The 13,609-nt window shown below is 32.5% G+C and overlaps 1 protein-coding gene across 1 annotated transcript in view; it reads right to left on the reverse strand.

Moving 5' to 3' along the window:
- Positions 1–13,609, reverse strand: part of LOC143257730 (protein HIRA-like) — an 86,582-nt gene that overhangs the window by 22,915 nt on the left and 50,058 nt on the right. Inside the window, 11 exon segments of the mRNA XM_076516763.1 lie at positions 188–286; positions 567–720; positions 1,069–1,130; positions 1,518–1,635; positions 1,637–1,708; positions 2,483–2,564; positions 3,228–3,282; positions 3,622–3,867; positions 6,060–6,165; positions 6,390–6,460; positions 9,206–9,262. Coding sequence (XP_076372878.1) covers positions 188–286; positions 567–720; positions 1,069–1,130; positions 1,518–1,635; positions 1,637–1,708; positions 2,483–2,564; positions 3,228–3,282; positions 3,622–3,867; positions 6,060–6,165; positions 6,390–6,460; positions 9,206–9,262 — 1,122 coding nt within the window.

The following is a 13,609-nucleotide window of genomic DNA, read 5'->3' on the forward strand; positions in this document are numbered from 1 at the left end:
TGTATTTTGTTGATGTTTCAGTTCACACATATAGTCTGATCTGAGAGGAAAATGACAGACCATGAATATGGAACTATTTCAGACTACAGTAAACCTGCACACTGATGGAACTTGGAAAGTTGATCTTACCAACTGGTGATTAAAGGACACAGAACAATATTTTTACAGGACAAAACTAAAATCTTACTTGTGCAGTCAAAGTTTTTTCTGCTTTTAAAACTGGCAGGTGAAGTCCTCCTCCAGGGGGAGACTGGCGTTCAGTTCGACAATCCTTCTCCATAGTTGGCTAAATAAAGACGTCAAATTATAACTTACTTTATTCTTGGTTTTAATAATTAAGTGGATAAGCAATTTATACCTTGCTCCAAAACAATAATGAAAGCAAAGTACTATTAAACAAGCAAATCAGTTCACCGATCAGAAATTGTGAAAGTGCTTTAATAAAGAACTGTAAGTACTACCATATTGTAATACCAGCATAAAATAATCATTGTATGCGAGGAACAATTTGAAAACAAAACACAACAACCATTCCATGAAATAAATAAACACATCAAAGTACTTACTGCCTGCACATTTGGATGAAGTGGAGGCCTCCCTGGCCGTCTTTTCTCTGGTGGCCTTCCAGGTCCACTGTTGGTCTCTGCCAGTCGTTTTGTGGGAACCCGAATGGGAGTCGAGTCCACTAAAGGTAAAGGCTGTACTTCTTTCTGCTTATCACTATTAGAATATACAGCATTATGACATTTTAATTCTCACTTAACACAGATATATACCACTAATGATTGTCACTCTTTCATATCTAACACACAACAGATGTTATATAATTCTTAATATGGTAGTAATTTAAACCTGTAAACTGGCTACAAAATAGAATTCTTTAGAAAACAATAAAAACTGTTTCTTGTTATATTAACAAAAATTAAACATGGTAATACATATATTAGTTCATCACACACACAGTTTATTTTGCTTGGTGAATATAACAAAACAAACAACACTATCATTACACAACATGTTTCTTCTGTTATCATTCAGCATCAATTTAAAAAAATTGAATTCTACTACCTTTCCACAGACACTGTGGTTAGAACTCGATCCATAGCAGCAGAAGGTGATGGCTGGATATCCTGGAAAATTAGAAACTATCTGATTATAAAATCCATGGTTTATACTATTATTAAACACTTGAATCCAATTCACGGTCATCACAAAACAGAGAATTACTAATAAACAATTAACAGATGCAAAACATAATATAGTCTGTAAATTCAACCACCACTTCAATGTGTTTTATACATTTTGGTTAACTAATGGATGTATGGTTTAAACATTTTACCACTGACAACAAATCTTAACAACTTTACCATCTGCCACATATTCCAATGATGATCAAAATAGTTAACAGTTTCTGTATGATGAACTCTCAATTTTATGGTTAGCATTTAGTATACTGAAAGATTTTTTTTTACTTTACATAACATAACACTATGTTTTACTTAGGTGAATTTTCTTACATTTGTCGATGCTATGTTAAGACTTGGTTGCTTGGGAGGAACTGAACCGAGTGAAACCTGCATGCGTGGAGAAATGCTGTTAGGTTGGCAGTTGGAGGTTTCATCTCGTTTCTCTATCAATACGACTTTTGGTTTCCTTGGAAGAACTGAAAGTAGGCATAGCCCCACTTGTGTATGATGGAGCAACCTCTCTGTAGTTTCAATAAAATTATTTTTATAATATAGCATCTACATTATAACTGACACAAAATCATTTATTTCTTATTCAACTACTAACCATCACTGCTTGAGAACTGTTGCTATTCAAACAAAAGTAATTAGAACACTTCACTCATCCTTCCTTTGTGGAGTCTTACTTGGAGTTAACTTTAAGATATACTAAGAAAAAAATATCTACTAATTTGTAATTCCAAAATCATTATGGTTACAAGTAGAACATTTAGATTTAAATATACATGTTTATATATCCTCACAAAACCAACATTTACTATCACTTTTACACACACTAGCATTACATTTCCACTCAACAAAAGTTTCTATCTAATGCATGGTAAAAACAACAAATGTAACATAACCTGAGATGTCAAGTTAATACCTTCATACAATGTATTAATCCATTTCTCAGTGTTAGAATATTACTCAGGTAAAAGTTTTTCCAACACATTTCTACACCATATTTTTAACAGATCTATCTAAAATACTGTTGGATCTTTAATAAAACCCAAGAAAATAGTTCTGATAAGAAAAATCTATCAGAAAACAGTTTTACACATGACATTAAAATGCATTCATTATCAATACTTTTTGTGTTTAATCTTCAAATTAGATAATTAATCATTTTATTGTCTCATATCCATGTTTCACAATACTAGCATCCATTTCAATATCTTCAGATAACAGATTCACAGCTGTAAGTACTGACTGTATCTTTAAGTGATACACTTGTTAAGTACTGATGTTCTTACCCCATATCAGGAGGAATATATAAAGGAGTGATTCTTCTCCTTCCATCTGGCATTAGTGTTTCTATCTGTTTATCTGTAGGTCCTATAAACAATCAACAGGTAAGCTTTTTTGACAACTATATTTTGTAACTCTTTCAAAGAAAGTAAAAACTCTAATACATTTATGTGTAGCAATGCTTCTTAATGTCAGCTGTCTTTAGTTACATAACAGTTCTTAGTTTCAGGTATCTGTATAGTAAATACCACAGTTCTTAGTTTCAGGTTTTGGTTTCTTTAAAATTTTGCACAAAGCTACACAAGGGCTATCTGCACTAGCCATCCCTAATTTAGCAGTGTAAGGCTATAGGGAAGGCAGCTAGTCATCACCACTCATTACCAACACTTGGGCTACACTCTTACCAAGGAATAGTGGGATTAACTGTAACATTATAATACCCCCATGGCTGAAAGGGCAAACATGTTTGGTGTGACAGGAAATCGAACCTGCAATCCTTGGATTAGGAATGGAGTGGCTTAACCTCCTGGCCATGCCGGACTTTGGTTTTAGGTATCTTCATAGTAAATACCGCAGTTTTTAGTTTTGTGCATCTTTATAGTAAAGACTGCAGTTCTTAGTTTTATGCATCTTCATGGTAAATACCACAGTTTAGTTTTAGATATCTGTATAGTAAATACCACAGTTTAGTTTTAGGTATCTGTACAGTAAATACCACAGTTTAGTTTTAGGTATCTGTACAGTAAATACCACAGTTTAGTTTTAGGTATCTGTACAGTAAATACCACAGTTTAGTTTTAGGCATCTGTATAGTAAATACCACAGTTTAGTTTTAGGCATCTGTATAGTAAATACCACAGTTTAGTTTTAGGTATCTGTATAGTAAATATCACAGTTGTTAATTCTAGATATATTCACACTAATAACCACAGTGTGCTTGTGTTGGGTATTCTCACAGTTATTTAATCACATAGAGAGACTAAAATTCTCAAAGCCTAATGGACAAAAGATTAAACCAGTTTACCCTAGAATAGCCTAACGAACAAAAGATTAAACCAGTTTACCCTAGCATAGCCTAATGAACAAAAGATTAAACCAGTTTACCCTAGCATAGCCTAAAGAACAAAAGATTAAACCAGTTTACCCTAGCATAGCCAGATCTACTAATATTGCTTTGCTGATCTTGATGTTTGGAGCCACTGTTGCTGTCTACCAGCTGACTTGTCATCACTCCATTTGGAATAACTTCAGTTTTGGGTTTTTCTGTTTTAAATGTCTGCTCTTCTCTCATCTTTAAGAGTTCAGGGTTTTCTATAACTGTGGCTGATGAAGTAGTTAGTTGATTGGTCATTGCTAAACTTTTACCATACAGTCTCTGGTGGAGTTGATTCTGTTGCACAACATCATACAGAACTATGAGTTTCACAGACTAAATACTCCACAACAAGCAAATGAACCATAAACTAATTCTTATAAACATAAATAAAATGACCTAATCTCCAGAATGTAGCTTCATTATCTTAATATTTTGCTATTAAAGCTCTGCAGTTCACTAATGTAGTCGAATCCTAAAGAGCAACACCATGATCAGTAAATCACAGACTGATACATGTGTTTAGAAGGTTCAGATTATATTAAAACAATATCAAACATTCTTGAATTTACATTATTCAAAGAAACAATGCTGAATAAATAATATTTGTAAGCCAACTGTTAAACTGTTAAAACCATAGGATATGTTACATAAAAGTACATCTTTATTTGTATGTGTATGTATTATTTTACTTTATTATATCAATACATAAACAAAGTGATTGGAAATATGTTAAACCCTTACAGATTTGTTTAGACTTCATGAAAGTTCAAGATATTAAAATCTTAAAAATGATAATAAGGCCTCTACACTGAAAGATAACCTTCTGGTTTATGTTCAACACACTTAAGAATATGGAGTTAATAAGGCTACATTCTGAACAGACAGGTCATTATTTAATCTACATTAAAAAAAAAGTCTCATAATAAGCTCAGTTTGCATTAAACAAGGTTAAGAATGGTAAACTAATTCTCTTTGATTGATTGTTAAACATAAAACAGGAAGAAGTAAATACAAAACAGTTATTCTCAACTCATCTATTTTACAAATACCAATATGATGTCACATCTGTTAAGTGTACAACTTTTTATTTCTACATGTTAACTTTAAAAATAAAGAAACTGAGCAAGATAAGACAAACAAAGCGACAGTGATTTAAAACCTACTTGTATTGAAAATTGGTTTTGTAAGAAGAAAAAACAACAAATAATAATAATACACACAATATATGAAATAAGACATAAATTACACTTTTTCTTTTATATTTAGTGGCACCATTTTTTTTTCAGAGGAAAATCACACAAAAATTAAAACAGTGGATCATTAGGCCTTGATAAATGTAAAAAATTATATACATAATTTTATATTTGAAAACTGTTAGGCCTAAATTAACTTAAAAATCTTGAATGGTAGAAAAGTGTAAATATGACATCGGTCAGTAATCAACAGTTTAGTACAACTTAAAAGTGTTTGTGTGTGCTAGATACTGTATAGCTGGAATTTGTATCACAAAAGAGAAAATTCAAAATTTTGTTTTTTATGCATTTTAAAATTTCAGTTACCCTAACCGTGATACTCATTGCACTTCCAAGTTAACTTGAACTCTATTATGCTTTGGCATTGTAAATATAATGAATTTCCAGGTAAACTACTGGATTAATCAAATTGCAGGTCCTCTTACTTTATATGAAGAATATAAATATACAAGTTAATAAACTTACACATTTAAATTAATTTGTAGTTAATATGTGACACATATTTTTAATGTTAAGTTCCAAAAATCTAGTACCTTAAATCAATGTTTAACAACTAAATTATGGTAAACACTCAGAATATTGTATTATGAAATACGTCAGATTTTAGTGTAGTGGAGAAACCTTATAAATACTTATGTTGTGAAACAATAAAAATAATAAGTATAACCACATTGTGAACTTCCAAACAATTAAAATTCTTACATATAGTCAAGCTGTAAGATAGAAAACACTAAAAATGTTGTTAATAGCTGAGATGTATACTAGACACCCTTCAATTCTTCAACTCTTTAAAGTTGTCAAAAATTAAATCAACAACAGATCTAATACAAAGTATCAAGATCAGTCTTACAAGCATTTAAAAATTCATCATAGTAAAACAAAAAGTTTAACATTATAAAATATACAGCTTTGTATATACTACTTAGTAACATGGTGTTTTCATAACAATTACTGTGTGGACTTTGTAGTAACTTTGTATAGCACATTTCTCATGCATTTTTTGTACAAATATTTGGACATATTTCATCGTCAAAGAAAAGACTTTGGTAACCTCTTTAAATATCATATAATAGTATGTGTGTGTGTATGTATATATATATATATAGACATACATACATACATACATAATCCAATTAATAATATACTGGAGAAGTTTGAATAGAAAAACTAACAATTATTCATAACTACAGAAATGGTAAAATACATATGATAATAAATATAGTATTGATGTACCTTTTCATCTTCAGATATTGGTTTTCCAATTTCTTCCTCGGAGAACTCCACATATGCAACAGTTCCGTCCCATGAACAGACAAGCAACTGGTGACCAATACGGCTCCTGGTATTATCACATTATAAGAACCACAACAAATTTTACATCTTGTCTACAAAATAAAACCTTTCCTAATTCTATTATACATTAATGTTTACAGAGATTCAGCAAATTAACTTTAATTATAATTCACAATATACTGCAAGATGAGAAACAAATTATCAATGAGAAATAAAAAAAAAAAACCAGCCACCATAAGCAAACACTCTGGTATTTAAAAATAAACTTACCAAGAAACATCTAAGACCGAATTAGAAAACAACGAATGAATAACAACCAAAGGTCTTTTCAGTGAGGTCAGCTGAAAGTAAATACAAGTAATGACAATAAGTGACAAACAAATACTGGCTGACATATGGAAACGCAAAAAAAATTATGTGTTGGAGGGGTGGGGGGTGAGGGTGTTAATGGATTGAATTATCTTTGAGGTAAAGTTTAATTGTACTAAACACCTGTATTACCCCCACATTACAAACATTTTATTAAGTCAAAATATTGTTTCCAAGAACACAAAATATGTTTTTAAAACATGCAAAACAACAAACTTGGTTTAAGAAATTTTATTTTCATTATATAATTTTATGTTCTGACACCAAGAAATGACCCTAAAAGACCAAAACAATTTATATGCTGTGAACTTCCTAACAATGTGTATCACAAAGTGATGCAACAAATTAACACTTAACAAGGACAAACATGATTAAAGGTAAAAGATATTAATGGAACTTGTTAAAACATATATGTTTTTTTGTTAGCAATATTAATTGATCCTGTTTAATACTGTTTCTAAAGTGTTATTATTCTGACATAACAACCAACAAATTCATTCACTTAGAAAATTTGAAGGGGGGGAAAAAAAAGGGAAGTTTTTATTTACAGTTGTAAAAAAAACATAAATCAAAAATTAATACCGAAGGTGAAATGGTTATCAGATAATAAACAATGTAATGTTAAATCTTTAATAACAATATCATTAAAAGAATCAAATTTCAGAAAACAATAGTACTTCTAATAATTAACATGGAATGTTCTTCACTAGTGAAAAAAGTACAGGTTTCCTAGTGACCGATACACATATTAGTCATAAATTTTGCAACAACTGAAAAATTTCACCACTTTGATCTGTGACTTCATATATATTATTTCTGTAATGGGTTAAGAAAGTTTATCAAATTTGAAATACAATGTTAACTTATAAGATACTCAGATACTAAATTAAACTGTGCAATTTAACCCTTTCTTGATGGGCTTTGTATAACATACAGTTCTTCTACACACATGAAGGATTTGCACTTTAACTTTTGATACAGCTTGTGTACCTTCACAAAATTTTGCAGACTTTTAATAAAGATTACAAGTATTTTGTACACAAAAAAATCAGATTTTTTTTGTGAAAATAGAGTCTGTTTCAATACTATTAAATCTGAGTACAAAGTGATTTCATGTTACGATTAAGAAAACTATTCTTTGTCCAAAATCTCAAGTGTTATTTGTGTAATCTCTAAAACCTAAATACATTTTAAATGTTTGTTTTCAGTAAGACTTTATACTTTATGTTATTTTCTATACCTTGACAATGTGAGGTCTGTCATTTGACCAACCTTGTAACCATAAAAAAAAAAGGAAATAAATACACAATTATGATTTTTTTGTATGAGAATAAGTGCATATTATAACACAAAAATACAATTGTTTAGTCTAAGTAGTTTAAGTCTCATAATGTTATATGTTTATTATTTTTTATTATATTGTCCTTCCAGACATGCCATGCTAACATTACATAACGTGCATTGACTCAATGTATGTGTTAGGTATCCTATAATATAAAACTAACATTTAGTCTTCCCTGTCTTGGCTGTGTTTTAGTGGACTAGTATTTTGTAATATATACAGTCATATTTCAATTGTTATATATTATATATATGTACAGATTATTACTATTCTGAAATAAATTATTAAACTTATTTTTCTTAAAATACAAAACAATAAATAAAGAAGTAAATCAAACAATTATCTCTTCTTGCTATGACCTTTGAACTTTACTGCTGCTGGACATAGGTTGCTAAGCCTTTTTTAAATGTTCACATGTGAAGGATATCAAACAAAATTGTTTTAGGTTTTATATATATACAGTTGAATAACCAAAAAATCATAAATAACTATACTGATACCATAGAATTACACTATAATTTATTAAGTTTATATATATATATATAGTTGAATAACCAAAAAATCATAAATAGCTATACTGATACCACAGAATTACACTATAATTTATTAAGTTTAGTAACTATGATGTATTTAGGTTTAAAAAAACATGAAACTTCAAGCAAACTGAAGACACAACCTACCTTCTCGAAAACCTTCAATCGAAAGAACATGGTTGCCTTTTCACAAACTAAAATGGCTGAGAACACCACTAGAGAGACATTTAAAGCTGTTGATTGGTTATTCATGTCATATATTGAAGTAAGTGTATGCAAAGGACTGTTTCCAAAAATGGAAAGAGATAAACATGGCTACTGTTTGAGTTAGTACACAAGCCATATCTCAGTGAAATAAAAAATGAAGTTCTTATTTTATATTCTAGTTTGTTAACATTGGTAATCTGAATTCACAATTTGTATGAGACTACAGACTTAATATTAACACTGCAAACATTTAATTTTAAACAGTGCTGCATTAAACATACCATGTGACTCACTTAAATCTACGTTTAGGTGTGTTCTTCCAATATTTATTTTTATATTATGAAATTAACTCATATATAATACTAAACTTTTGAATTATAGACTACAATTTGATTACAAACTTAGTAACATAAATTCATAAAACTGTAGTTTCATAACATTTTGAATTAAAGTCTACAAATGTGATGACATGGTCTTTGATCTGTGGCACGTAGTGAAAGGGTTAAAGAAAAAATAAATTATATTTTTTATACCACCAGCACTTGACATAATGTAGAGCCTTTTATTTACATCAAAGGTTTGAAAATAATTTAATTCTGTAATTAATTAAATAAAGACCAATTAAAACAACTCACCCACACAGACAAGGATCTGTCTCGACTTCCTATAGCACAACAACAGAAGTGATGAACCTATGTTAACATTTAAAATAAATTAAGTTTATATTAAGTAGTTGACAATGCAGGATTGTACAGAAATTTAAATATCTCATTATTCATGCTGTTGATACCTCACTGATCAAGGAATTAATATCTTTTGTTTCTTGAGAACAAAGCCACATTTGGCTAACTGTTGTGTCCACTGCAGGAATCAAACCCAGGATTTTAGTGTTGTAAATCTGGAAAATTATTACTATACCACCAGTTAAAATCATACATCATCATATAAAGTCAAGATTTCTTGAAAGACAGCATTTTGCATACTTGTATAACATGTAGGAGAGAGGTGACTGCAAAACACACACACACACAAACCACCTTGTAGAACTGTATGTGTGGATCCTGTGTTTTTGTAAAATAGTCCCTGTTACCTTATACAAATATACTTTACAATCCACATGGGTTATTAAAACTAAAAGAATATTTAATATTTTATTACCAATAGAACATAGTGCTCATAAATTTAAATAATAAGTTGCTAAGTTAATGGGTCCAAATCAGCATTTTTCAATCCTGCCTCCCTATACTGTCATTGACCACTAAAATGCAAGTACAAGAAAAACCATTATAATTTACATATGAATACTCTGTGAGTTTTTTTTTTTTTCTTTGTTTTTCATGAAACAAGGAAGGTGGCTGTGAAGGACCAATGGTTGTGAAACTCTGGTTTAGTTGGTTTTCACAAACCAGCAGTTGAGGAGCAAATGGTTAAGGTATTTGTGATGGAATGATGACTAACAAACACCATTCAAGAAGGTTATGATGGACCAGTGGTTCAGAAACACTGGTCTCCATGGTACACCTTAAACACAAGCTGCTTGGAAAGATTGAAATCATATCGAAAAAAAATAGCAAAGAGCAAATTTACGTCAAGCATGAATATTTTCAGGGTGGGAGTGGTATGAACTCTTCCATCTTTAACATCCACTCTGTCTGTCAATAAAACTGAATTTGAGGGTGTTGGGGCATCATTGTTCTCAGTAATCAATGTACAAATAGCTACCAATAACTTTACTTCCAAAAAAACCCTCAACTTTCAAGTGTTCTGTGGCCATGAAAATGTAGTTAGTGAATTGGCAAGACCATGATGTTCCTCTGAAGCACAGTAAAAAAATGTTAATGTTGGCATACCATAATTGGATATATAAAAATATTAATTCTTGACTGGTCTATATTCCCTCACGTACTGTGAAAGTTATTCTACTCTGGTCTATATTCCCTCACGTACTGTGATAGTTATTCAACTCTGGTCTATATTCCCTCACGTACAGTGATAGTTATTCTACTCTGGTCTATATTCCCTCAATGCACAGTGATAGTTATTCTACTCTGGTCTATATTCCCTCGCATTACAGTGACAGTTATTCTACTCTGGTCTATATTCCCTCACGTACGGTAATAGTTATTCTACTCTGGTCTATATTCCCTCACGTACGGTAATAGTTATTCTACTCTGGTCTATATTCCCTCACGCACGGTAATAGTTATTTTACTCTGGTCTATATTCCCTCACGTACGGTAATAGTTATTCTACTGTGGTCTATATTCCCTCACATACCATGACAGTTATTCTACTCTGGTCTATATTCCCTCACGTACCGTGACAGTTATTCTACTCTGGTCTATATTCCCTCACGTACCGTGACAGTTATTTTACACTGGTCTATATTCCCTCACGTACCGTCACAGTTATTCTACTCTGGTCTATATTCCCTCACGTACGGTGATAGTTATTCAACTCTGGTCTATATTCCCTCACGTACAGTGACAGTTATTCTACTCTGGTCTATATTCCCTCACGTACAGTGATAGTTATTCTACTTTGGTCTATATTCCCTCACGTACGGTAATAGTTATTCTACTCTGGACTATATTCCCTCACGTACAGTGATAGTTATTCTACTCTGGTCTATATTCCCTCACATACAGTGATAGTTATTCTACTCTAGTCTATATTCCCTCGCATTGCAGTAATAGTTATTCTACTCTGGTCTATATTCCCTCACGCGTGCAGTAATAGTTATTCTACTCTGGTCTATATTCCCTCACGTACGATAATAGTTATTCTACTCTGGTCTATATTCCCTCACGTACAGTGATAGTTATTCTACTCTGGTCTATATTCCCTCACGTACAGTGATAGTTATTCAACTCTGGTCTATATTCCCTCAATGCGTGCAGTGATAGTTATTCTACTCTGGTCTATATTCCCTCACGTACAGTGATAGTTATTCTACTCTGGTCTATATTCCCTCACGTACAGTGATAGTTATTCTACTCTGGTCTATATTCCCTCACATACAGTGATAGTTATTCTACTCTGGTCTATATTCCCTCACGTACAGTGATAGTTATTCTACTCTGGTCTATATTCCCTCACGTAGCGTGATAGTTTTTCTACTCTGGTCTATATTCCCTCACGTACCGTGATAGTTTTTCTACTTTGGTCTATATTCCCTCACGTACGGTAATAGTTATTCTACTGTGGTCTATATTCCCTCACGTACCATGACAGTTATTCTACTCTGGTCTATATTCCCTCACGTACCGTGACAGTTATTCTACTCTGGTCTATATTCCCTCACGTACCGTGACAGTTATTCTACTCTGGTCTATATTCCCTCACGTACGATAATAGTTATTCTACTCCGGTCTATATTCCCTCACGTACAGTGATAGTTATTCTACTCTGGTCTATATTCCCTCACGTACAGTGATAGTTATTCAACTCTGGTCTATATTCCCTCACGTACAGTGATAGTTATTCTACTCTGGTCTATATTCCCTCACGTACAGTGATAGTTATTCTACTCTGGTCTATATTCCCTCACGTACGGTAATAGTTATTCTACTCTGGTCTATATTCCCTCACGTACAGTGATAGTTATTCTACTCTGGTCTATATTCCCTCACGTACAGTGATAGTTATTCAACTCTGGTCTATATTCCCTCACGTACAGTTATAGTTATTCTACTCTGGTCTATATTCCCTCACGTACAGTAACAGTAATTCTACTCTGGTCTATATTCCTTCACGTACGGTAACAGTTATTCTACTCTGGTCTATATTCCCTCACGCACCATGATAGTTATTCTACTCTGGTCTATATTCCCTCACGTACAATAACAGTTATTCTACTCTGGTCTATATTCCCTCACGTACGGTAATAGTTATTCTATTCTGGTCTATATTACCTCACGTTCAGTGATAGTTATTCTACTGTGGTCTATATTCCCTCCGCATTGCCATGATAGTTATTCTACTCTGGTCTATATTCCCTCACGTACCGTGATAGTTTTTCTTCTCTGGTCTATATTCCCTCACGTACCGTGATAGTTTTTCTACTTTGGTCTATATTCCCTCACGTACCGTGATAGTTTTTCTACTTTGGTCTATATTCCCTCACGTACAGTGATAGTTATTCTACTCTGGTCTATATTCCCTCACGTACGGTAATAGTTATTCTACTCTGGTCTATATTCCCTCCATGCAGTGATAGTTATTCTACTCTGGTCTATATTCCCTCGCGTGCAGTGATAGTTATTCTACTCTGGTCTATATTCCCTCACATGCAGTGATAGTTATTCAACTTTGGTCTATATTCCCTCGCGTGCAGTGATAGTTATTCTACTCTGGTCTATATTCCCTCACGTACAGTGATAGTTATTCTACTCTGGTCTATATTCCCTCACTTACAGTGATAGTTATTCTACTCTGGTCTATATTCCCTCATGTACAGTGATAGTTATTCAACTTTGGTCTATATTCCCTCACGTACAGTGATAGTTATTCTACTCTGGTCTATATTCCCTCACGCACGTAATAGTTATTCTACTCTGGTCTATATTCCCTCACGTGCGGTAATAGTTATTCTACTTTGGTCTATATTCCCTCGTGCATAGTGATAGTTATTCTACTCTGGTCTATATTCCCTCGCGTGCGTGACAGTTATTCTACTCTGGTCTATATTCCCTCCGCGTACCGTGACAATTATTCTACTCTGGACTATATTCCCTCACGTACCGTGACAATTATTCTACTCTGGTCTATATTCCCTCACGTACAGTGATAGTTATTCTACTTTGGTCTATATTCCCTCACGTACGGTAATAGTTATTCTACTCTGGTCCATATTCCCTCACGTACAGTGATAGTTATTCTACTCTGGTCTATATTCCCTCACATACAGTGATAGTTATTCTACTCTGGTCTATATTCCCTCGCGTGCCGTGATAGTTTTTCTACTCTGGTCTATATTCCCTCACGCATGCGTGATGGTTTTTCTACTTTGGTCTATATTCCCTCCGTGCGGTAATAGT

The sequence above is a fragment of the Tachypleus tridentatus genome, chromosome 7 (genome assembly GCF_004210375.1).
Source record: "Tachypleus tridentatus isolate NWPU-2018 chromosome 7, ASM421037v1, whole genome shotgun sequence".
NCBI lineage: Eukaryota > Metazoa > Arthropoda > Merostomata > Xiphosura > Limulidae > Tachypleus > Tachypleus tridentatus.